The sequence below is a fragment of the Physeter macrocephalus genome, chromosome 21, assembly GCF_002837175.3.
Source record: "Physeter macrocephalus isolate SW-GA chromosome 21, ASM283717v5, whole genome shotgun sequence".
NCBI lineage: Eukaryota > Metazoa > Chordata > Mammalia > Artiodactyla > Physeteridae > Physeter > Physeter macrocephalus.
In genome coordinates this window covers 92911154-92937710 of record NC_041234.1, presented here as the reverse complement: position 1 = coordinate 92937710, position 26557 = coordinate 92911154, and the positions used below count along the sequence as shown (strand labels likewise).

Genomic DNA, 26557 nt, shown 5'->3' with positions numbered 1-26557 from the left:
ATATATATGTATATATGCATATACATACGTATACGTGTATAGAAATATAAATGAATAATTTAAATTATTAAGAGTGTCCCAAGTAAAGCAGTCCCAGAGAACTTAGGTCAGGTTCTGGGAGACTCAGGGTGTCCCGATGCATCTTAGCCTAATGGTACGGCCGGGAAGCTCACAGGACTACTACGGACGCGTGACCAGCCTAGGTAGGGGAGAGCCGCGACACATGAGTGACGTCATTCCTGCGCGACTCTTACTTTTGTCTTTCTGTTTTACGACTGCTGCTCTGAGCTATGCCTAAAGTAGTTTCCCGGTCCGTAGTCTGCTCCGACACCCGGGACCGGGAGGAGTATGACGACGGCGAGAAGCCCCTTCACGTCTACTACTGTTTATGCGGCCAGATGGTCCTGGTGCTGGGTGAGTAGTCTGCAAGGAGCGAAACTTCGGGTTCTCGAGGGCGCATTTCCTCTGGCTGTGATCTGGCAGCCGAGTCTATGAGAGGATTTCCCTCTCCATCAAAATCCTCCGTACCCATCCCGCCCCACTCCAGGGCAGCTTTACGGTTTTCTGTTTAACCTTGTGATTCTGTATCCAGACCTTTCTCAAAACTAAATTCCTCTTGCATAAAAAATATACTCACTCGCCTCCCACTCTGCGATTAGAAACTTGGTAACCTTTCTGCCGGTTACAAGGCTATTGTAACAGCTCTGATGTTACGTGAAAATAACCTCCTACCCGCATTGATCCTACATTCTCCTCCAGCTATAACCTCATTTCTTTGCTTCTTTTATAGCAAAACTTCTAAAAGAATTACCTATATGGGCTGGCTCTGCATCCTCACTTCCCATTCCTTCTTGCCCTCACTTCAAGCAGGCTTTCCTTCTCACCTCACCATCCAAATCATATTTGTCAAAGTTACTAACGAACGTGTTACCAATTCCAGTGGTCAATTATCAGTGCTCATTTAAATCCCCTGTCAGTGGCATTTGACAGATGATCACTCCATCCTTCTTGAAACCCTTCATTTGCATCCAAGACGCCACACTTTACTGATTTTTCTCCTACCTTGATTTTCCCCCTTCTCAGTGTCTGGCTCCTTTTTCTGTCTCAGACTTTTAGGCATTGCACGGCCCTACGGCTCAGTCCTCTCATCTGTTCTCAATCTGTACTCACTCCTTAGGCGATCTCAACCATTCCCAAGCTTTAAATACCGTCTGTATGCTGATGACTCCCAAATGTTCCTCTTTAACCTGCACCTCTTCTCAAACTCCAACTGCCTACTCAGCGTCTCCATTTGGATGTCTAGCGGACCTGTTAAAGAGACCGTGTTCTCACAACATTGTAAATCAACTATACTTAAATAAAATTTTTTAAAAATTAAAAAAAAGGAGAGAGGGAGACCATGTTCAAAATTAACTTCATGATCTCCTACTTTCTGCTCTCCACTGTTCCTCTCAGACTTCCTTATCACAGTCAGTGGTACCACTCTTCACAGAGTATCTCTGAATCATTCTTGACTTCTCCATCCAGTCCATCAACAAATTCTGCAGGTGCTTCCTTGAAAATCTATCTAGAATCTACTTTTTACAACCTCCATTTCTCCAAGCCACCACCATCCCTCACCTGGATCGCCACAGTAGTCTCTTGCTCACCACTCTTTGCCCCCAGAGTCCTGTTCCAAACCAGTGTTTTCCTGTAACGCCAAGAATAAGACCGAAGTCCATAACGAGACCCTGTGTGATCAGACCTCCAGCTACCTCTCAGATTTCATCTCCTAACACTCTTCCGCTTGCTCACTGCACTCCAGCTGCAGCGGCCTTTTTGATTTTTCTCTGTCATGTCAAAATGTTCCTGCCCACAGGGCCTTTGGGATCGGTATTTCTTCTGCCTCAAACCCTTTCCCCTCCATGCCCCCTTACTTCATTCAGGTCTCTGCTGAAATGTCACTTCCTTGGAGAACCCTTCCATGACTACCTTATCTAAAATAGCACCCCTGTCACTCTTTGTCCTCTTACCGTGCGTGATTTTTCTGGGTAGCATTTATCACTATCTGGATCACTGTGCATCCTCTTAATATCCTGTCTAACTTTTTTTATTAGCACTTATCATTTGTCCAAGATCATGTTATATAATTATTAATTTGAAAATTTCTGCCTCCTCTGCTGGCCCGTAAACTTCGTCAGGTCAGGGTCTTTGTCTGCTCGGATCTTTGCTGAATCCTCAGCACAGTGTTCCAACTGTGTCTGGTACATAGAAGGCCCTCCCGTCTTTACTGAGTAAATGAATTCCCTTTTGATCACTTAGAGATGGGTCTGAATTCTTGTTCTGCTTCCTATTAAATGCGTGGCCGATCTCTTAGCCTTCCTAATCCACAATTCCCTTACCTTTAAGCTAGGAATAGTAAATGTCTACTCCGGCAGGTCGTTGAGAAGTCACGAGCTGATGTGCAAACTGCCTCATGCTAACTCCCCTTTCCACCTCCTCCGTGAATCTCCAATCACTCTGATCACTTGACTTCTCTGTCATCCTTTAGGTACTTAATTTGCATTGTATCAATTTTCCGTCTGCTTTATAACTCTACCTAATTTATTTCCTGTATGTTTTCATTGTTTTGGGATTAGAACTCCTCTAACTGGGATGGGTCATTCACATACCATATATATAATAGCATACCGCCTACCCACTCTCTCCTTTCCGAAGCACTTATCCAACTTTTCCAATCAGTGCCTTCCTCATAGGCATTCCAGGACGCTTGGTCGTCTCTTCTCATTCTAATGCATTATAGCACAAGCCAAGTGTACCAGGATCAGAAATACTCATAGAAAACTTGAATTGCAGTGCTGGGAAGGACTTTTGAGATAATATAATCAAGTAAGGAGAAAGAGCCCTAGAGAGGAAGTGATTAGCCAGAGCTGGGGCTAAGATCCAGGTCTCCTGACACCAAGTCATTTTTAGTTGGAACATTCAATAATAGGCTTCAATAAGCGTGATAATTATAGTAAAAATAACAGTGCTAAGGGCCCCACTGAAAGCTTCTGATTGCCTCAGGGTATCTTTCAGTGGCTATCGTGACCAAATCTTTCTCCATTCCGTCAGACTGTCAGTTGGAGAAATTGCCCATGAGGCCCCGGGATCGGTCCCGTGTGATTGATGCTGCCAAACACGCCCACAAGTTTTGTAACACAGAAGATGAGGAGACTATGTATCTTCGGAGGTAAGAGGTTGATGTTCTCTGTCTAGGATTTCCTGGTTGTCTTGGGGTCTAGTTCTGAGGAGTATAAATACCCCATCTAGTGTGGAACAGGTCATCCATTTGGGGCCCAATACTTTGACATTTGTGGTGGGTCTCTAACTTCTGTTAATGCAGCCAGATCTTTATTGTGCTTTGTTGAAGTGGTGCTGAGGTGTGATTCTGTTGCCATTTGATAGCTGTAATTTGGGGGTTTTGCAAGTAGAATGAGTTCATTCAACCTGTAATCTCCAGCACACCAGGTGCCGGGCACTGAGCTAGGGACTGGATCTGCAAAGACAAATAAGGCACTGTCCTTACCATTAAAGAGCTCATGGCTCAGTGAGGGAACAGATTACCTATTGTGATATGATAAAATACTGGTGTGGTGAACAGAAGCCTATGAGAAAACAGACAGCAGCTAATCATCTTGCCTGAATGGTGGTCAAGAAAGACACCAGAAGATGGTGGCATTTGTGTTTGGCCTTGAACTAGGATTTCACCAAGTAGATGGAGGAGCGTTCCAGGTGGAGGGACTCTGGAAGCATTAAAAGCATCAAATATGGTGTGCCTGGGAAATTTAAGTAGTCCCTTGCGGCTAGAGCCTAAGTTACTTTACAGGAAGGGGTTCATGCATCCTGGGGTGAGGACAGAATAGAATGCTAAAGTAGACAAGTTTGGACTTTATCTTTAGGCAATGGCCATCTTCTTTTTTTAAGTAGAGGAGTGACATGGTTAGATCTGTTTTAGATTTGGGAGTCCTTGGTGTATATGGGGAATTGAAACCTGGGAAGGGATACAATTACATGGAAAGTGTGTGGAGCAAGAAGAGAGGATTGAAGACATAATCCTGGGAAACACTGATGTTTGAAAAGCAGACAAAATAATTGGAACATAACCAGGAGAACCTGGTGATGTGGAAAACAGGAGAGGAGAGAATTTCAAGAAGTGAGGGAAGGGGGTGGTCATGAACAGGTGCCAAATGCCACAGAGAGGTCATCCTGCTCTAAGTCCATTCATTCATTCAGCAAATATTTCATTTATTGAGCTCCTGCTGTGTGCCAGGTACTGTCCTAAAAGTCTGGGATATACTAGTATATTAGTTTGTTAGGGCTGCTATAACAAAGTACCATAAACTAGGTGGCTTAAAACAACAGAAGTGAATTGTCTCACAGTTCTAGAGGCTGGAATCTGAGATTACTGTGTCGGTAGGGCCATGCTCTCTCTGAAGGTTCTAGGGGAGGAGCCTTCCTTGCCCCTTCCTAGCTTCTGGTGTTTGCCGGCAGTCCTTGACATTTCTTGACTTGTAGATGCATCACTCTAGTCTCTGTCTGCATCATTGTATGGCTTTTTCCCTGTGTTTCTGTCTCTGTGTTTCTTCTCTTCTTATAAGGACACCAGTTATATTAAATTAAGGGAACATTCTGCTCATCTCTGTGACCTCATCTTAACTAATTATATCTGCAATGACCCTCTTTTCAAATAAGGTCACACTCTGAGGTTCCTGGAAGGACATAACTTTTTTTTTTTTTTTTAGGACATAACTTTTTAAGGGACACTATCCAAACCAGTACAACCAGTAAACTAGCAAAGAATCTTGCCCGTACAGAGCTTATATTCTAGTGTTGAACAGGAAAAAGCTACAGGCTGACATCTAGCTATGTTTATTTAAGAAACCAAACTGTTATCAGCCCACACTAATGAAAACAGTTAGAAACTATTGCTAGGCGACATTCAGTACCAAATCAGGCACCACTGTGACAACTGGGCTTCTAGAATTATGTAGTTGAAGAGAAAATTGCTTATATACAGGATACAAGTGGGGACACAGATTATAAAACATATGAAATTCACAAAGGAAGGCCCTCCAGGTAACATTGGGGAAGTCCTCCATTGTGGTATATAGGAAGGTTTATAAATAACATGCCCTATCTAAAGCTAATCCATTCTCTTGTGCTTTTTCTCCCTCTATTAACCTTTATTTAGGTTTCTGAGTTTGAAAATTCTCAACTGACTGTCTTTAGGATTGCTAAAATATTTATTACATGTATCATAATTATATATAACAGTTCTAGATAATATGTATTAAATGTATATGTATTAGTTAATACAGAAAGTAATCTAACAACACAACTAGGCCACAGGCTCCTATGGCACTATAAGGCAGTTGCCGTCACCTGTAGGCCAGAAAACTGGGAGGCCCTAGGCTGAAGTGGCAACTCTGGAATCCAGTCAGCCTGATCCTGGAAGTGAGCCAGCTTTGGGCCCAGCCTTAGTGCCGGCTATTGCACAGGCCAGTGGCCTCTGGCCAAGTGACTCTGTTGGGCCACAGAGTTCTCAGAGTTTACCAACAAGGCATGGTAGACTTCCCCCTTGGTTGACATAGTTCCTGCTCTAATCATGAACAGTCTTTCCGAGGGCCTACTTTAGCATGCTCATTTCTTATCAGGGCTGAAATTTCAGTCTGATCTTTTTTTTTTTTTTTTTTTTTTTTTTTTTTCGGGTACCCGGCCCTCCCACTGCTGTGGCCTCTCCCGTTGCGGAGCACACGCTCCGGACGTGCAGGCTCAGCGGCCATGGCTCACGGGCCCAGCCACTCCGCGGCATGTGGGATCTTCCCGGACCGGGGCACGAACCCGCGTCCCCTGCATCGGCAGGCGGGCTCTCAACCACTGCGCCACCAGGGAAGCCCTTCAGTCTGATCTTTACCCCTCCTATTCTTTAGCCAGATGAGTGTGGGAGCCCCAGTTACTGAAAATATGGCAGTCTGCCTAATGCATGACCTGGAGCCTGTCACTTTCCACCTCCAAGTCTTCCATTCTAAAGTACCTCTCCTTTGACTCTGTTGTTCCCTGGTACCTTCCCTCCCTCATCCATTGCTTCCCCAGTTGCCCACCCAGTGGGTGCTTTTCTATCTGGATCTTTGTTGACCTTGCCTCCCTTGATGCTGTCTCCTTCCTTGACTTCTGTGAAGCTACTCTTGTGATTCTCCTTCTACTTCTTTGGCTTTCTCAGTCTTCTGGATTCTTCTTCCTGCCCCTTAAATGCTGGCATTCCCCAGGGTTCTGACCTTGATTTTATCCCCTCTCTCTCTGTGTACTCTCCTTGGCCATTCTCACCACCTCTCATGGCATCAGTTACGCTTATATGGTGATGACTCACAAAATCTAGATCTGCCTCCGTTTCTCTCTTGTGCCCAAAACTGTATATCTAACTACCTATTCTACCTCTTCACCTGATGTTCTACCTCAGATACAGCATGACTAAAGCCAAACTCATTTCTCTAACGTGGAAAATCCCACAGATTGGTTCACTCAGCGCCACTCCAACACTCTTCTATTTTACCTGCCTATATACCAGTGTCTGTAAAGATAGGGTACATATTCCACCTTCTCCCCACTCCAAAAACCCCCTAAGATTCTGAATGTGACTTAGCTTTTGCCAAGTAAAATGGACAGAAGTAGAAGTGGGTGGGTGGGGCTTCCAAAGAAAGTCCTTTTTACTCTTCTCATTCCTTCCTGCTTTTTGGAAAACGGGCGTGATAATTGGAGCACCAGCAGCCATCCTGGGACTGGAAAGGGAAGGCCACAAGGATTGCAGAGTTTTTGCCATGCTATCCTTGGGTCTCAACCATTACCAGGAACCGCCTTCCTCTACACTTATTTTACGTGAGAAGAAACTCTTGTGTTGAAGCCACTGCAGTCAGGTCTCTGAAGGTGTCAGCTGAACACAATTCCTTCTTTTTTCTCCTCCTACGATGACATCACCATTCACGCAGTGGCCCGGGGCAGAAATCTGGGAGCCAGTCCTTTGTCTCATCCATCCCTGCCCCCCACCATCCCCTGCACACATCCAGTCACTCACCATGTACTGTCGATTCTACCTTCTAGTCTGTCTTGTGGCTGCCTCCTCCTGTTCAGCCCTGCCACACTGCCATCATTCTGGTACCCAACATCACTTGCTTGGGCTATCGAAGTGTCCTCTTACCTCCCCCCACCCCCCGCTCTCCTCCAGTCTATCGTCTACTGCCTGAATGATCTCACATGCACGTTATGTCAGTTTCCTGCTTCAAATCTTTCAGTGACTCTTCATCACCTACAGCAGTGCCTTTCAAACGTTTTTAAACAGTGAATCCTGTCTTCAAATGAAATTTTTACCAGAAGTATAAATAAGCAAGAAGCTTCTCTGATTGGGGAAGAGTTGAGCCCAACCCATTAAGGACTTCTCCCCTTTCTCCTATCCGATTTCATTTAGGGATCATTGTGGAGCGCAATTTAAAAAATCCTGGCTAGCAGGATAAAATCCAAGTCTGAAGGCTCTCTATGATCTAGCCCTAGCCTACCTGTTCATCCTCATCTCCTGGTATTCCTATGGTTTTTTGTTGTTGTTGTTTGTTGTTTTGAACAGCAAACATTGATCGTCTCATAGTTTCTGTGGGTCAGGAATTTAAGAACAGCTTAGCTGGATGGTCTCTCATGAGGCTGTGGTTAAGAGGTCGACCATGGGTGCAGTCATTTGAAGCCTTAATTAGGGCTGGAGGTTCCACTTCCAAGGTGGTTCACTCACATGGTTGGCAGCTGAGTGCTAACTGTTGGGAAGAAGCATTAGTTCTTGAGAACAAGGATCTTCCGTAGGGCTGCTTGAGTATCCTCGTGACATGGCAGCTCGCTTCCCACAGTGTGAGTAATCCAAGAGAGAGTGAGTTGGAAGCTATAATGTCTTTTATGACCAAGACTCAGAAGTTACACACCATCATTTCTTCGTTGTCTTATTGGTGTCACAAGTCAGCTGTGTTCATTGTGCGAGGGCATTATACAAGGATGATTGACATTATTATGTCAATACCAGGGGTCGAGAATCATTGGGGCCATCTTAGATGCTGCTACCACAACCAGGGAGAATGTTTTATTTTGTCTTTGGCCTTTCCTATCTCGCATATTCCTAGAGATTAAGGACAAGAAAGAAAATCAAGGTCCATTAAGTCCAAATATCTAGCTCATATTAATCACTTCTTTATAATTGTACCACTTAAAACCCTTGTCTTATTTGTATTAGAGTCTCAATATCTCAAGAAGATGAACTTTTTTTCTTTTTTGGCTGTGCCATGCGGCTTGCGGGATCTTAGTTCCCCGACCAGGGATTGAACCCATGCCCTCTGCAGTGGAAGCATGGAGTCCCAACCACTGGACTGCCAGGGAAGTCCCTGTAGCTTTTTGTGTCTGGCATCTTTCATTTAGTATATTTTTAAGATTCATCCATGTGTAGAATGACTCAATAAATCATTCTTTTTTTTTTTTTTTTGGCTGCATTGGGTCTTCGTTGCTGCGCGTGAGCTTCCTCTAGTTGCAGCCAGTGGGGGCTACTCTTCGTTGCGGTGCGCGTGCTTCTCATTGCGGTGGCTTCTCTTGTTGCGGAGCACAGGCTCTAGGCTCGCGGGCTCAGTAGTTGTGGCACACGGGCTTAGTTGCTTCATGGCATGTGGGATCTTCATGGACCAGGGCTCGAACCCGTGTCCCCTGCATTGGCAGGCAGACTCTTAACCACTGCACCACTAGGGAAGCCCCATCATTCCTCTTTATGGGTGAATAATATTCCATTGTATGATTACACCACGTTTTGTTTATCCATTCATCAGTTGATGGACATTTGGGCTTTTATTTATTTATTTATTTATTTATTTTTGGCTGTGTTGGGTCTTTGTTGCTGTGCACAGGCTTTCTCTACTTGCGGCAAGTGGGGGCTACTCTTCGTTGTGGTGCACGGGCTTCTCATTGCGGTGGCTTCTATTGTTGCGGAGCACGGGTTCTAGGTGCACGGGCTTCAGTAGTTGTGGCTCACGGGCTCAGTAGTTGTGGCACATGGGCTCAGTTGCTCGGTGACATGTGGATCTTCCTGGACCAGGACTCGAACCCATGTCCCCTGCATTGGCAGACGAATTCTTAACCACTGCGCCACCAGGGAAGTCCTGTGTTATTGGTTTTTTTAACTAACTTTTTTTTTTTTTTTGTGGTACGCGGGCCTCCCTCTGCTGTGGCCTCTCCCGTTGCGGAGCACAGGCTCCGGACGGCCTCTCCCGTTGCGGAGCACAGGCTCCGGACACGCAGGTCCAGCGGCCATGGTTCACGGGCCCAGCCGCTCCGCGGCACGTGGGACCCTCCCAGACCGGGGCGCGAACCCGGTTCCCCTGCATTGGCAGGCGGACGCGCAACCGCTGCGCCACCAGGGAAGCCATTTTTAACTAACTTTTAAAAGTATTATGGCTAATGCTGCTGTAAACATTTGTGTACAAGTTTTTGTGTGAACATGCTTTTGGTTCTCTTGGATGGATATGTATGAGTTGCTGGATCATATGGTAACTCTGTGTTTAACCTTTTGAGGACCTGGTAGAGTAGTTTCAAAAGCAGTTGCACCATTTTACATTCTTGCCAGTAGTATATGAGGGTTCCTGTTTCTCCACATCCTTGCCAATAATTGTTATTGTCTGCCTTTTTGGGCATTGGCAGGCGGACGCGCAACCACTGCGCCACCAGGGAAGCCCTGCCTTTTTGATATAGCTATCCTAGTGTGTATGAGATGGTATCATTGTGGTTTTGATTTGCATTTCCCTGATGGCTAATGATGTTGAGCTTTTCATGTCCTTATTGGTCATTTATATATCTTCTTTGGAGAAATGTCTAGTCAAATTCTTTGTCCATTTTTGGGCTTCCCTGGTGGCTCAGTGGTTAAGAACCTGCCTGCCAATGCAGGGGACATGGGTTTGAGCCCTGGTCCGGGAAGATCCCACATGCTGCAGAACAACTAAGCCCATGCGCCACAACTACTGAGCCTGCGCTCTAGAGCCCGCGAGCCACAACTACTGAGCCCATGTGCCACAACTACTGAAGCCCGCTCGCCTAGAGCCCATGCTCCGCAACAAGGGAAGCCACTGCAATGAGAAGCCCGTGCACCGCAATGAAGAGTAGGCCCCCCTTGCCGCAACTAGAGAAAGCCCACACACAGCTACAAAGACCCAACACAGCCAAAAATAAATAAATAAAATAAATAAATCTTAAAAAATTCTTTGTCCATTTTTTAAATGGAGTATTTGTGTTTTTTATTGTTGTAAGAATTTTTTATTATGGATACTAGTCCCTTATCAGATATATGATTTACAAATATTTTTTCCCATTCTGTGGGTTGCCTTTTCACTTTCTTGATGATATTTCTGGAAGCACAAAAGTTATTCATTTTAATTGTCCCATTTACCTATTTTTTCTTTGATTGCTTGTGCTATAGGTGTCATAGTTTTAAAACCATTACCTGATCTAAGGTCTTGAAGATTTATACTTATGTATTCTAACAGTTTTATAGGTTTGATTGTTACCTTTTTTTTTTTTTTTTTTTTTTTGCTGTGCCTTGGTATGTGGGATCTTAGTTCCCCGACCAGGGATTGAACCCACACCCCCTGCACTGGAAGCGCAGAGTCTTAACCATTGGACCACCAGGGAAGTCCCAGTTCTTACCTTTAAGTCATTCATCCATTTTGAGTTAATTTTTAAATTTTTTGTTTATTTATTTTTTGGCCACGCCATACAGCTTGTGGGATCTTAGTTTCCTGACCAGGGATCAAACCTGGGCCCCCTGCAGTGGAAAAGTGCAGAGTCCTAACCACTGGACCACCAGGGAACTCCCCATTTTGAGTTAATTTTTGTACATAGTGTGAGGTAGGGATCTAAATTAATCCTTTTGTGTGTGGATATCCAGTTATCCTGGTACTATTTATTGAAAGACTATTCTTTCCCCTATTGAATGGTCTTGACACCACTGAAAATAAATTAACCATATATGTATGGGTTTATTGTGGACTCTCAGTTCTGTTCCATTGATCTATATGTCTGCCCTTATGCCAGTACCACCCTGTCTTGATTACTGTGGCTTTGTATTAAGTTTTGAAATTATGTACGAGTCCACCAACTTTGTTCTTCTTCAAGACTGTTTTGTCTAGTCTGGATTCCTTACAATTCCATGTGAATTTTAGGATCAGATTGTCAATTTCTGCAAAAAAGCCAGCTGGGATTTTGATAGGGATTGTGTTGAAGTTGTAGATTCATTTGGAAAGTATTGCCATATTAACAATATTAAGTCTTCAATCCATGAACATGAAGTGTCATTCCATTTACTTAGGTCTTTAATTTCTTTCAGCGATGTTTTGTAGTTTTCAGTGCACAAGTTATGCACTTCCTTTGTTAAATTTATTCCTAAGTATTTTATTCTTTTTGATGCTATTGTAACTGGACTTGTTTTCTTAACTTCGTTTTTGGATTCTTCATTTCTAGTGTATAGGACTACTATTAATTTGTGAATATTGATTTTATATCCTGCAGCTTTGCTAAACTTGTTTATTAGTCCTAATAGTGTGTGTGTGTGTGTGTGTGTGTGTGTGTGTGTATGTTTTAGGGTTTCCATATATAAGATTATATCATCTGCAAATAGAGATGGTTTTACTTTTTCCCTTCCAATCTGGATGCTTTTTATTTCTTTTTCTTGCCTAATTGCCCTGGCTAGAACTTCCAGTACAGTGTTGAATAGAAGTGTTGAGAGTGGATATCCTTGTCTTCTTCCTGATCTTAGAGGGAAAGGTTTCAGTTTTTCACCATTAAATATGATGTTAGTTTATGTGGCTTAGTAGATGTGAATTTTTCATAGATGCCCCTTATAAGGTAGAGGAGGTTCCCTTCTATTTCTAGTATATTGAAGGGGCTTTGAATTTTGTCAGATGCTTTTTATGCATCTGTTAAGATGATCATGTGGTTTTCTCTTTTATTCTATTATTATAGTGTATCGCATTGATTGATTTTTTTTGTATGTTGCACCAATCTTGCATTCCTGGGATAAATTCCACTTGGCCATATGGTGTAAACCTTCTTTATATGTTGCTTGATTCGGTTTTGCCTGTATTTTTTAAAATTTTTATTTATTTATTTTATTTTCGGCTGCGTTGGGTCTTCGTTGCTGCGTGCGGGCTTTCTCTAGTTGCGTCAAGTGGGGGCTACTCTTCATTGCGGTGCGCGGGCTTCTCATTGTGGTGGCTTCTCTTGTTGCGGAGCACAGGCTGTAGGCGTGCGGGCTCAGTAGTTGTGGCACGTGGGCTCAGTAGTTGTGGCTCATGGGCTTAGTTGCCCCGCGGCATGTGGGATCTTCCTGGACCAGGGCTCGAACCTGTGTCCCCTGCATTGGCAGGTGGATTCCTTTTTTTCTTTCTTTTTTTCTTTTTCTTTTTTTTTTTTTTTGCGGTACGCGGGCCTCTCACTGTTGTGGCCTCTCCCGTTGCGGAGCACAGGCTCCGGACGCGCAGGCTCAGCGGCCACGGCTCACGGGCCCAGCCGCTCTGCGGCATGTGGGATCATTCCGGACCGGGGCACGAACCCGTGTCCCCTGCATCAGCAGGCAGACTCTCAACCACTGCGCCACCAGGGAAGCCCCTGTATTTTTTTGTTTGTTTGTTTTGAGGATTTTTGTCTGTATATTCTTAAACAATATTGATCTCTAGTTTGTTGTTTTTGTTGTTCTTGTGATATCTTTGGCTGGTATTGAGGTAATACTGGCTTCATAAGATGAGTTGGGAAGTGTTTCCTCCTCTTTTGAAGTTTGTGAAGCATTGGTATTAATTATTCTTTGAACTTTTGGTAGAATTCCCCAGTGAAGCCACTGGTCCTGGACTTTTCATTGTGCGAAGTTTTTTGATTACTAATTCAATCTCTTTATACTTGTTATAGTCTTTTCACATTTTCTATTTCTTTTCCAGTGAGTTTGGGTAGTTTGTGTCATTCTGTCATTCTAGGAATTTGTCCTTTTCATCTAGGTTATCTAGTTTGTTGGTATATAGTTGTTCATAGTATAATCTTAGAATCTTTTTTATGTCTGTAATATCAGTAGTACTCCCTTGATTTTTTTAGGTCCCAAGAACATTAGACTATTTGTAATTCTGTGAATATGCTGTACTGTTTTGCCTTTTGCACATAGTTCTCCCTCTGCCTGAAATACCGTTTTCTGTTAGGACTGTTGACTTAAACATCACCTCCACACGAAGCCTTCCATGACTGCCTCAGACAGACTTGGTGCTCCCACCTCAGTGTTCCCATTACACCATATACATTCCTCCATTTAAGAACTTACCTCCATGGTTATAGTTTTCCTCACTAAACTTAAATTCTTATAAGAATTCATTTAGTCAGTATTTATTGCAGTACTGTGCTTAACTCTGGGGATAGAGTGTGAGACAGGCATGGTCTCTGCTGACCTCTGATCTCATGGACCTTGCAGTCTAGTGGGATGACAGAAAAATAAAGTGATTATGATTATGGAAAGTCATATGAATGAAACAAAGGGTTCATACAGAATCACATGAAAACCTCTTCGAAAAGGTGTTCAGGGAAGGCCTCTATGTCTAGGTGATAGTTGAACTGAGACCAAAAAAGATGAGAATGCGACAGGCTTGGCAAAGTGGTGAGAAGAGCATTCCGTGCAGAGAGAAGAGTGTGTGTGAAAGTTCAGAGGTGGGAAAGCACTTGTTTGTTCCAAGAACAAAAGAAGGCTGGTGTGGAGAGTGCACAGTGAGGTGGGGAGGGAATGTAGGAGATGAGGCTGGGCCCCATTCTGTGCTCAGTCAGTGCCTAGAAGCCCATGGTAAGGAGTTTGCATTTTATTCTAGCTGTCTTGGGAAGCCACTCTTGCCTCTGTTTAGAGAATGATTTAGAGTGATATGGTAATGGAAGAAGGTTCTAGAATAAGCGATCAGAATTTTTATTTTAGATTTGAATTTAGAGTGGAGAAGGCCTAACTATCATACACACGATGGATTTGACCACACAGAAATCTCAAATTTCCACAGGGGGAAAAAGTCAAAGACAAATGTCAAACTGGGGAAGAAATATTTGCAAGGCCCCTTAACGTTTGCAAGTCTCCATAATATAAAATAAAAAGACAATTCAATACACAAAAAATATGAACTGACAATTCACAGAAAAGAAAATACAAATGCCTCTTAAATATATGAAAAGGTGCCTGACTTCACTCTTTAAAAAAAGAAATGCAAATTATGAGATCACATTTTTCACATGCCAGATTGGCAATAATACATTTTAATAACATACTGTGTCGGTGAGACTGTAAGGAAACAGGAAATCTCACATTGCTGGTGGGGGTATAAATTGCTTCAACTTCTCTAGAGAGTGATTTGGCTGTATCTATCAGAATTTAAAGTGGATACACTCTACGAGTTTATCCAGCAGATAAAAGACATTTTGGTTCATTCATACAAATGGATGGAATGCAGCCCTTAAAGAGAATGAAGCAACTCTTTATCAATTGATGGGGAAGGATCACATATATTTTTTAAGCAAGATTTTAAAGTGTGACAGAAAGATAGACAAGACGAAAAGGCAGAGGGCTATGTAGCAGATGAAGGAACAAGATAAAACCCTAGAGAAACAACTAAATGAAATGGACATAGGCAATCTTCCAGAAAGGGAATTCAGAAAAATGATAGTGAAGATGATCCAGGACCTCGGAAAAAGAATGGAGGCAAAGATTAAGAAGATGAAAGAAATGTTTAACAGAGATTTAGAAGAATTAAAGAACAAACAAACAGAGATGAACAATACAGTAACTGAAATGAAAAATACACTAGAAGGAATCAACAGCAGAATAACTGCGGCAGAAGAACGGATAAGTGACCTCCAAGTCCAGGAAGCGTAGAGAGTCCCATACAGGATAAACCCAAGGAGAAACACGCCGAGACACATAGTAATCAACTTGGCAAAAATTAAAGACAAAGAAAAATTATTGAAAGTAGCAAGGGAAAAATGACAAATAACCTACAAGGGAACTCCCATAAGGTTAACAGCTGATTTCTCATCAGAAACTCTACTAGCCAGAAGGGAGTGGCATGATATACTTAAAGTGATGAAAGGGAAGAACCTAAAACCAAGATTGCTCTACCCGGCAAGGATCTCATTCAGATTTGACGGAGAAATCAAAAGCTTCACAGACAAGCAAAAGCTAAGAGAATTCAGCACCGCCAAACCAGCTCTACAACAAACGCTAAAGGAACTTCTCTAAGTGTGAAACACAAGAGAAGAAAAGAACCTACAATAACAAACCCAAAACAATTAAGAAAATGGTCATAGGAACATACATATCGATAATTACCTTAAACGTGAATGGATTAAATGCTCCGGGGATGGAAAAAGATATTCCATGCAAATGGAAATCAAAAGAAAGCTGGAGTAGCTATACTCATAGCAGATAAAATAGACTTTAAAATAAAGAATGTTACAAGAGACAAGGAAGGACACTACATAATGATCAAGGGATCAATCCAAGAAGAAGGTGCCCTCAACTGTAAAATGGGAATGATAACATGGCCTACCTCACAGGGTTGTTGTAAGGATCAAATGAGCTAGTACACATACAGTTCAGAACAGCCCCTGGTACATAATAAAAGCTATACCAGTGATCGCCACTCTTGTTATTGTTGTCTCTGTTACTGTGACCCCAACTGCTGATGTGACCACAGCTACTACCGCACCTCCTCCTCTGTCAGGGAGGTGCCTGCCCCATTTTAGGGGCTCAGTAAGTGTTTCTGGAAGGAAGGAATGCTTTAAAATGAATACATGTGTAAATAAGCAGCTGAGCTTTGAAAGGATAACTTTTGAAAAGCCCTTTCAGCATTTGAAGAAATGAGCTAGTGAGGTTGGTAGCTTATGAGATTTGTTCGTATCTTTTTTTTTTTAACTTCCATTTTCTGTGCAGGCCTGAAGGCATTGAACGACAGTACAGGAAGAAATGTGCAAAGTAAGTATTAACAGTGTGGGTTTCTCCGAGCATAAGCAAGTAGAGGCAATGATGTGTTAGGAAAAGAAACATTTGGAGACAATTATCTGTTATATCTTTATCCCTATAATCTTACCTGCCTTCAAACTTCAATTATGCAAATGCCAATGTGCTTCTTAAAGAGATGCAACTGACCAAGTTATGTCTCTGACCAGCTGGCCACAAAAATGTGTTTTTAAACATAGTATTATTTTTTCACTGAGGTGTAACTTATATATAATAAAATTTGCCTTTCCTAAGTGTACAGTCTGATGAGTGTTGACAAAAGCATAGAGCCATGTAACATCACCACTCCTGTGACATAGACGTTTCCAGTGCTTCTTTGCAGTCTCCTTCCTCACGCCTCCCGTCGCCAGCACTGATCTGCCTTCTGTTACCGTGGTTTTACCTTTTCTAAAATGTGATGTAAATTCTACAGTATGTGTTCTACTACATACAATATGTATCTCTTACATCTGGTTTCTTTCATGTAGCATGATGCTTTGGGGATTCATCTGAGTTGTTATGTGTATCAGTAATTTGTTCCTCTTTATCGCTGAGTAGTAGTCATTGCACCACAGTTTGTTTAACCATTGACCTGTTGAAGGGCATTTGAGTTGTTAATGGCTTTGGCTATTATAAATAAAGCTGCTATGAACATTCTAGTATAAATCTTGTGGGAACATGTGTTTTCTCTTGGAGTGGAATTGTTGGGTCATATGGTAAATGTAACATAGTGTAGTTTTTTTTTAGTATTTATTTTTTATTTATTTTGGTTGCACCGGGTCTTAGTTGTGGCAGGCAGGCTCCTTAGTTGTGGCACGCGGGCTCCTTAGTTGTGCCATGCAAACTCTTAGTTGCAGCCTGCATGTGGGATCTAGTTCCGTGATCAGGGATTGAACCTGGGTCCCCTGCATTAGGAGTGCAGAGTCTTAACCACTGTGCCACCAGGGAAATCCCAACATAGTGTAATTTAATCCAAACTTATTTATAAAATCTGTTATAGGACTATAGACCCAAGAACTTTAGAGACTATTATTTAAAGATATATATGATTTCCAGCTTTAGGTTGTTAACAGTGAGAATATTAAACTATAATAAGTTTAATCTTGTTGATGAATTACAGTTCAATCTTGGCTCTCAGAAGACTCAGACTAGAATTAAAGCAGGGAAATGGCTAAGAAGGCATTTTAGTTTACAGCCACATTAGATTTGTTAGACTACTTTAATCATATCTTATGGGTATGGGTCTACTTCACTTAGCTGAAGAAGTATAATAGAAGTGACCAACCAGGACTTCCCTGGTGGTGCAGTGGTTAAGAATCCTCCTGCCAGTGCAGGGGACAAGGATTCGAGCCCTGGTCTGGGAAGATCCCACATGCCACGGAACAACTAAGCCTGTGCGCCACAACTACTGAGCCCGCGTGCCACAACTACTGAAGCCTGTGCACCTAGAGCCCATGCTCTGCAACTAGAGAAGCCACCGCAATGAGAAGCCCTCACACTGCAACGAAGAGTAACCCCCGCTCGCTGCAACTAGAGAAAGCCTGTGTGCAGCAACGAAGACTCAAAGCCGCCAAAAATAAGTAAATAAATTTTTTAAAAAAAGAAATGACCAACCAAAGAAAGTATGACGATTGCTACAGAGCTTAGTTGGCGGACCACTGCAGTGGAGCCTTTATGCTCCTTGTTTTTTTAAAAAAATATAATAATTAATTAACTAATTTTTATTTTTGGCTGAGTTGGGTCTTTGTTGCTGCACGTGGGCTTTCTCTAGTTGCGGTGAGTGGGGGCTACTTTTCATTGCAGTGCACGGGCTTCTCATTGCGGTGGCTTCTCTTGTTGCAGAGCACGGGCTCTAGGTGTGCGGGCTTCAGTAGTTGAGGCTCGCGGGTCCTAGAGCGCAGGCTCAGTAGTTGTGGCGCACGGGCTTAGTTGCTCTGAGGCGTGTGGGATCGTCCTGGACCAGGGCTCGAACCTGTGTCCCCTGCATTGGCAGGCGGATTCTTAACCACTGCGCCACCAGGGAAGCCCTATGCTCCTTCTTGACACTGCAAAAACAAAACTAGACAGTATCCCCAAACTAGTTACCCAGACTTCTGGGAATAATGGCAGTAGTTTTAACTGGAAAGCAATCAGTAGCAGGAGCCAGCGTTTCCCAAACTTGTCTAATTATAAGAATCACTTGGGATGCTAAGATGGATTCCTGGGCCTCACCCCCCAGGATCCTCTGGGGGAGGGCCCTCAGAATCTGATGATCAGCAATTTTAACAAGCACCGTCAGTGATTCAGTGATTCTTTTTTTTTTTTTTTCTTTTTAGGGACAGTGTGTGATGTTCTGATTTCCCCCCATCATTTATATTTATTTATTTATTTATTTATTCTCCCTATTCCACCCCTCTCATGGTCACAAAGCACAGAGGTTATCTCCCTGTGCTATGCGGCAGCTTCCCACTAGCTATGTAATTTACATTTGGTAGTGCATATATGTCCCTGCCACTCTCTCACTTCGTCACAGCTTACCCTTCCCCCTCCCCATGTCCTCAAGTTCATGCTCTAGTAGGTCTGTGTTTTATTCCCATCCTACCACTAATCTCTTCATGACCTTTTTTTTTCTTAGATTCCATATATATGTGTTAGCATACAGTATTTGTTTTTCTCCTTCTGACTTATTTTTGGCTGCATTGGGTGTTCGTTGCTGCACGCGGGCTTTCTCTAGTTGCGGTGAGCGGGGGTACTCTTCATGGCGGTGCGCAGGCTTCTCATTGTGGTGGCTTCTCTTGTTGTGGAGCACGGGGTCTAGGCATGTGTGCTTCAGTAGTTGTAGCACGTAGGCTCAGTAGTTGTGGCTCGTGGGCTCTAGAGCACAGGCACAGTAGTTGTGGCACATGGGCTTAGTTGCTCCACGGCATGTGGGATCTTCCCGGACCAGGGTTCAAACCCATGTCCCCTGCATTGGCAGGTGGATTCTTAACCACTGCACCACCAGAGAAGCCCAACCGTCAGTGATTCTTATCAAGTAGTTTTGGGAAACACTGGGAAGAGCTAATCATCAGTTTATGCCACAAACAGAAATATTCCGAGTCTAAGCACGCTTTGTGAAGCACCGTTTTGGGGATTTGGATTCTGAGGCCTCCGTGAGATTCACTCTGCTTTTTGCAGGTGCGGGCTGCCACTCTTCTACCAGTCCCAACCGAAGAATGCTCCTGTGACCTTCATTGTGGATGGAGCAGTAGTGAAGTTTGGCCAGGGTTTTGGGAAGACGAACATATATACTCAGAAACAAGAGCCTCCTAAGAAGGTAATTATCAGTGAAGGAGACAGATGGGTTAATATAGCTGCAGATTTAGCTCTAAAATTTTAAATAAGATTATGGTGTATGAGAAACTGCCCTTTATGGGTGGTCTCTTTATGAAGAGAATGCCATTTTTGTGTATAAGCAGATTCTACAAAATTGTAACATCTATTATGTGTTCTCTTTTCTTTCCTACATCTGCTCTATGAGTAAAGTTAGAAATTGTATGGTTTTTATTCACATTTACTTCCTTTGAAATTTCTTCTTTTTCCAGTGTGAACAATTAAAAATTGAATGAATAAGGCTAGTCTTTAAATATACTTTTAAAAACCCTTGATGGCAGATACTATAAAAATATAATGCAAATTAAAAGATGGGCACTTTTAGGGGCTTCCCTGGTGGCGCAGTGGTTGAGAATCTGCCTGCCAATGCAGGGGACACGGGTTCGTGCCCCGGTCTGGGAAGATCCCACATGCCGCGGAGCGGCTAGGCCCGTGAGCCATGGCCGCTGAGCCTGCGCGTCCGGAGCCTGTGCTCTGCAACAAGAGAGGCCGCAATAGGTGAGAGGCCCGCGCACCGCAATGAAGAGTGGCCCCCGCTCGCTGCAACTAGAGAAAGCCCACGCACAGAAACGAAGACCCAACACAGCCAAAAATAAATAAATAAAATTTAATTTAATTTAAAAAAAAATAAAAGATGGGCACTTTTAGATAGGCCAGCCTGTCTCAAGGAGGTCCCCTGCCCCCAGGAACCAGGCTTGTACACTTGCACACAACACACCCACTCACACATACACACTCACACACACACGACTCACAGAGCCTCTTGAGGTGACCTAGACTGATTCCTCTTCCTGCAACTCCAGGTGATGATGACGAAACGGACTAAAGACATGGGCAAGTTCAGCTCTGTCACTGTGTCTACTATTGATGAAGAGGAAGAGGAGATTGAGGCTGTAAGTGCTTCTGCCCTCAGGGGGATTGGGATTCGGGGCGGGGTGGGGGGAAGGGACTCTCAAACCAGAGCGCTGAGTAATACAATAACTAGAAACTTCGCTTGTAGATCTTGCTCTGCTACTAAGAAACGCTGTGATACCGGGCTGGTTCCTGTGTCCCTGGATCTCAGGGATATCTCTGTAAGATAAGGAGCAGGGAGTTGGACTAGGTCAGTCATTTTTTTCATACTGTTTTTTGAGATGCCTTAGGGGGCAAATCCCTCCTCATCCCTCTTCAGTTGAACAACTGCTGGGCTCAGCAATTTCAAGTCCCTTCCAGTGCCGCTCTGTTGCCGTGGGAGTCTGTCCCTAGCAAGAGCAGCAATTACCTTTATGGTATTTCAGTATAATGATGTTTACAGAGAGATGTTATCTGTTATTTAAACGTGGTTTCCGTTGAAACCTGACTCTCCCAGATTCTGGAAAAGCTGAAGAGTTGAAAGGGAGCAGAGTCTTGCCATGTCAGTAATAATTGCATAATTCGAGGAGTATAAACTTCTCCCGAGGTCTCTGTTGCTCCTCTTTGGTGAGACCGCCGGTCTAAGGGTGCTTCTTTTTTTCCCGCAGAGAGAAGTCGCTGACTCGTATGCGCAGAATGCCAAGGTGATTGAAAAGCAGCTGGAGCGCAAAGGCATGAGCAAGAGGCGGCTGCAGGAGCTGGTGAGTGGCGGGAGCGGCGGGTGGCAGGCGCCGGGCTGGACTGTTTGCGTTCCTTGGTCTGAAAGGCCCTCCGGCAGGCAGGGAGATCCTTTCGGAAGCCTGTCGGGGGTTATGGTGCGGCTGGCCGCCAGGGGTCTAACCGTGGGCCGTGGCTGTCAGTACATACCCTACTCTGGGATAGTGACCACAGGATCCAGGCCCCAAATGTTAGTTCTTGTTAGCCAACCCTAACGAGAATGATAAGTTAATCAGCTACTTGTGGTCCGAGGTCAGGAGTTGAAGATCGGGGCTCATGGGCGCTCTCCCAGGGTATGAGGCATACAGTGGGGCTACATTGGGGCGCCAGGATTGGGGCTGGTCGCTGCTTCTTAAAGCACTGCTTCCACCACCACGGTCTGCACTATTCCTGGGCTCTTTGTTGAGCACACACGTCTATATGTGATGGTGCCTATGTTTCTGTTTTCCCGATAATAAGTTACTTATGATATTTCTTTCAAATCAGACATCCCAGCATTGGTGCCTCATCGAAAAGTATACCAGTCTATTCTACTGACTGTAGAGGACTTCTTGGTGACAGAGGTAGTGGGTCTTGAGAGCCGCTTTACCTTGCCATAGTGATCTAGAGCAGTGCTTCTCAGATTTTCTGAGGTGAAGGACCAGTGCTTGCTTCTTGTTTTAAAATTTGTCAGGAGTAGATTTGTAATTTATAAAATGCAATAAAAATGAATTTGCCTGAATTCTTCTTATGAGATTATTTTAGTTTATTATTCCTCTGTCAAATTGCTATAAAAGTTTCTAAATGCTTACTCTCAATTTTTGTGTGTATCTTCATGGACCGCACAACTTTAAGTAGCACTGTTCAAGAACAGTGTTCTTCCTCCTGTTCTGCCACAAATAGGATACTGATATGTCATGATATTGATTCCTCCAGTCCTTCAGGAGTCCTGGAGCTGTGGGATTCCCTACACTGATAGACCACAGCCCTGTGTGTTTACCCCATTTTACCATACAGACATTATTATCTTCAATGTGTGTCATAACATCAGAAAGGTTGGAAAGCACTTGCTAGAGTTTCATCACAATTTTAGAAACACGGTTCTAGTTTGCATACTAAATGAGCATGAGGGGATAGTGTTGGGGCAGTTAGAATAAGGCAGGAAAATCAGAATTTCACGTCATGTATCAGGACATATACTTTTCTTCCTTTCCAGGCTGAACTGGAAGCCAAGAAAGCGAAAATGAAGGGAACCTTGATTGACAACCAGTTCAAATGATCAGGACCTTTCTGTGAACCCAGACTGGAGGCAAGCATTTAGATCAGGAGGAAAAAGAGCGTTTTCTTGACTACATGGAGTGGTTCCTACCTTTATGCCCCAGCAGAAGGCTTTACGTGGCTTCCCAGTGATTCTCCTACATTCAGTGAGGTCTTTGAGTCCATCTGACCTGCTTTCTAGAGATGGATTTTTATCACTCTTTCTGTGTATAGGTCTTCTGTACTATTTTTTGTCCATTTGATGTAAACGTCTTCATCTGTGTAGAAGCTCTGTGAATAGATTAGGGCTTCAGTGTGTCTAGTGTCTACAGGAGCTATTCTTATTCCTTCTTCAAAGTTAATAAAATGTTTAAAGATTTTTGAAAAATAATATGATGTCATAGAAAAAAGTAACATGAATTACATTGAAAGTTACAGCAAGCCAGATCCTTTTAAGTGGCTCTGTCTCTGTTCTTAGACTGGCAGTTATTGGCTAGGGTTTGAATCTCTCTACTGTCAGAGAAAATCCGTAACAAGCCAGAATCTGCATAAAGTTTCCTTTACCTCAAATGTTAAAACTCTAGGCACGCCAACCCTTATCAGATGTTGTACATACAGAAGGAAAAGCCAGATTCAAGTGAGGGGGTAGAGGGAAGAGATATGGGAACATATGTATATGTATAACTGACTCACTTTGTTGTAAAGCAGAAACTAACACACCATTGTAAAACAGTTATACTCCAATAAAGATGTTAAAAAAAAAAAGATAGCTCTGATCCGAATGAAAATGGGGGCTTGGTAAGCAACCCAAGGGAGCTACCATCCTGTCAAGCAGCTAAGAGCATTGCTTCCATGTGTGGGCACGTGGGAGGGAGACATGGTAGAGTAAGAAATGACACCGAGATAAACAAAAGTTATCTGTTGACTGTCTTTTCTTTCACATTTGCTATTTGTGGAGGAGTGTCGTATACATAAATATTTAATGTCACACTGCTTCAGTGACATCAGTATGTAGTGTTGGTACCCATGTTTTTATCTGTTCACCTGTATTGCAAGGTGTTGGGACAGGAAGAGTGTTTTAGCCTCTTTGTATTATTTACATGGCTTGGGTGCTTAGTAGGCACCCAAGGCATGTCTGTGAGGTGCTGCTGGGAAACAGTAGGGCATTTTTCTTTGCTTTTTTTCCCCTGATTTCTGAATTTGGAAGGAAAAGTAGGTTGGAGTGGGGGTAGATGTGAGCTAGCAAGAACTGGGAGAAAGAGGGGTGGGGAGTCCTGGGAAAGCCCGGCGTGGGGCTGTGTGACCAGCTTCCCAGTTACTCTCCTGCATCCATTGGGGGCTTTGCAACTGAGTCTTCCTCTCCACCTCATTTCCTGGTCCTCATGTTGAGAGATAATTAGGCATCACGTGGATAAGCAACCATAACCTCCTCACAATTCCTTGACCACAACTCCAAACAATGACCTTTACCTTCACCCCCCTTTAGCCACAAACTCCTTGGATATCATCTACACCACCTGTGAGAGCCAATACTCTGCTCTGACCACAGCCTCCTACCATTGCTGCCCTTTCATACTTACTTCCACTAAACCTGTTTTGTTTTGTTTTTAGATTTGAAGAGAGAATTTTTTTTTCATTGAAGTATAGTTGATTTACAATATTGTGTTAGTTTCAGGTGTACGACAGTGATTTGGTTACACATACATATGTGTATATCTATATTTTTTCTATTCTTTTCCATTATAATTTCTTATAAGATATTGAATATAGTTCCCTGTGCTATGCAGTAGGACCTTGTTGTTTATCTATTTTATATATAGTAGTGTGCATCTGTTAATCCCATACTCCCAATTTATGCACCCACCCGCCCCCCCTTTGGTACCCATAAGTTTGTTTTCTGTGTTTCTGAGTCTGCTTCTGTTTTGTAAATAAGTTCATTTGTACTATCTTCTATATTCCACATATAAGTGATATCATATACCATTTGTCTTTCTCTGCCTGGCTTCACTTAGTATGATAATCTCTAGGTCCATCCATGTTGCTGCAAATGGCATTATTTCATGCTTCTTTATGGCTGAGTAATATTCCATTGTGTATATGTACCACATCTTTGTTATCCATTCATCTGTCCATGGACATTCAGGTTGCTTCCATGTCTTGGCTATTGTTAACAGCGCTGCAGTGAACGTTGGGGTGCGTGTATCTTTTCAAATCATGGTTTTCTCCAGATATATGCCCAGGAGTGGGATTGCTGGATCATATGGTAACTCTATTTTTAGTTTTTAAAGGAACCTCCATACTGTTTTCCACAGTGGCTGCACCAATTTACATTCCTACACCCTCTCCAGCATTTATTATTTGTAGACTTTCTGATGATAGCCATTCTGACTGGTGTGAGGTGATACCTCATTGTAATTTTGATTTGCATTCCTCTAATAATTGTTGAGCATCTTTTCGTGTGCTTTTTGGCCATCTGTACGTCTTTTTTTTTTTTTTTTTGATTGGGAACAGATCACACTTCTATTCTGAGCCGTCAAGTAAAGTGCAATGTAAAGACCCTTGCGTAGAGGACTCCCTGTAGCAAATGCGTGGTTACCTTTCTATGTATTTTCTGAAGTATTTGCCTTTAGATGATAATCCAGAACCATTTCAACATCTGGTTCAACTTATGCATTTTATTTCATCTTTAAGGCTGCAAATTGTTATGTCACTAGCACCAAACAAGCATGTGCTCTTCATTGTGTTTTATTCTTTCATGTTGAAATAGTTATTAAAATAACATGACATAGTCCCTCTATTCTATTTAGTTGTACTGTTTTAGCCATAAACACAGTGTTTTAGAGTTAGTATAAAGAGCCATATTGAAATTTTGGAGAGTCTTATTCTATTTTTTGTTTGGTTTTGCAAATTATTGACTGTGATAATATAGTAAAATGTTGCCACTGCAATAACTTTACATTTGGAAGTGCAATTTTATTGTTTAAGAGAAATTGAAAAGCTATTTATTTATTTATTTATTTATTGGCCACGCTCGGCAGCTTGTGATATCTTAGTTCCCTGACCAGGGACTGAACCTGGGCCCTGGCAGTGAAAGCCTAGTCCTAACCACTGGACCACCAGGGTATTCCTTGAAAAGCTTTTTAAAAACTAGCTTGTGTCAACCATTTTAGGAGCCTTACTGCTGCAGACCACCTCCTTTTCTTAAGGGAAAATATGCCCTTTTTTATTCCTTTGATGTTTTATTCTGCTTCTTCACCTGACTACTCCTCTTTTTCACTCAGTTTTAACAAAGCACAGTCCATTACACTTCAGCTTTTAATCTTTTATATTCCTCCAGGAAAACAAAAAGCATCACTTATGGTGAACTCTACCTGTTTTTATTTTGTTTTATTTATTTATTTATTTATTTATTTATTTATTTTGGCTGCACCGCATGGCTTGTGGGATCTTAGTTCCCCTACCAGGGATTGAACCCAGGCCCTCAGCAGTTAAAGCGTGGAGACCTAACCACTGGACCACCAGGGAATTCCCTCAACCTGTTTTTAAACTTTATAGAACCTTGATCCTCCCGTTTTCTCCCAGTATTGCAGTTCTGTCCCCCTCTTTCTTCCTTTTGACCCAGCCTGATCCTGTGATTGATGATCAGAATTCCTCTCATGAGCCCCTTTAACTCTATTTTTTATTATTCATTTGGCCATGCTGCGCAGCATGTGGGATCTTAGTTCCTGATGAGGGAACCCGTGCCCCCTGCATTGGAAGCATGGAGTCCTAATCACTGGACCACCAGGGAATTCCCACCTTGATTTTTCTTTTAGATTTTAAAAAATCTTTGGATAATTTTAGATTTACAGAAAGTTCCAAAAATAGTACAGAGTTCCTTTATACTCTTTACTACAGTTCCCCTAATATTAACATCTTATATCAGGGGTCCCCAACCCCCAGGTCAAACAGCAGGAGGTGAGCAGCGGGCAATCGATTGAAGCTTCGTCTGCCGCTCCCCATCGCTCGCATTACCGCCTGAACCATCCCCCCTCCCCATCCGTGGAAAAATTGTCTTCCACAGAATGGGTCCCTGGTGCCAAAAAGGTTGGGGACTGCAGTATTATATAATGCTATGAGCCGAATTTTGTCCCCCTCCAAATTCACATGTTGAAGCCCTAATCCCCAATGTAATGGTATGTGGACATGGGCCTTCGAGAGGTAATTAGATTTAAATGAGGTCATGAGGGTGGGACCCTCGTGACAGGATTAGTGCACTTACAAGAAGAGACCAGAGAG

The 26557-nt window shown here is 43.0% G+C and overlaps 1 protein-coding gene and 1 non-coding gene across 3 annotated transcripts; one reads left to right on the top strand and one right to left on the bottom strand.

The window, feature by feature from the left end:
• Positions 1 to 229: 229 nt before the first annotated feature.
• On the top strand, positions 230 to 22667 carry STEEP1 (STING1 ER exit protein 1). Of its 2 annotated transcripts, XM_007120058.1 has the most exons (7): positions 230 to 414; positions 3094 to 3211; positions 16019 to 16060; positions 19241 to 19379; positions 20239 to 20328; positions 20935 to 21027; positions 22239 to 22667. In XM_007120058.1, exons 1-7 carry the CDS (start codon positions 291 to 293, stop codon positions 22299 to 22301), a joined length of 669 nt encoding a protein of 222 aa, XP_007120120.1. In that variant the 5' UTR covers positions 230 to 290; the 3' UTR covers positions 22302 to 22667. The 2 variants fall into 2 exon arrangements, with proteins under 2 accessions (XP_007120120.1, XP_007120121.1); XM_007120059.4 differs by lacking the exon at positions 16019 to 16060 and having other exon boundaries at positions 256 to 414.
• On the bottom strand, positions 10817 to 10891 carry TRNAK-UUU (transfer RNA lysine (anticodon UUU)). Its single transcript has one exon. It is a non-coding gene; the product is annotated as a tRNA-Lys (tRNA).
• Positions 22668 to 26557: the final 3890 nt, after the last annotated feature.

What these genes read in the sequence shown, in the direction of transcription:
- STEEP1 (XM_007120058.1), top strand. Translation starts at nt 291, where the DNA reads ATGCCTAAAGTAGTTTCCCGGTCCGTAGTCTGCTCCGACACCCGGGAC. An exon ending in TACAGGAAGAAATGTGCAAA is followed by an intron (nt 16,061 to 19,240) that starts GTAAGTATTAAC and finishes TGCTTTTTGCAG; the next exon opens with GTGCGGGCTGCCACTCTTCT. An exon ending in AGGAAGAGGAGATTGAGGCT is followed by an intron (nt 20,329 to 20,934) that starts GTAAGTGCTTCT and finishes TTTTTCCCGCAG; the next exon opens with AGAGAAGTCGCTGACTCGTA.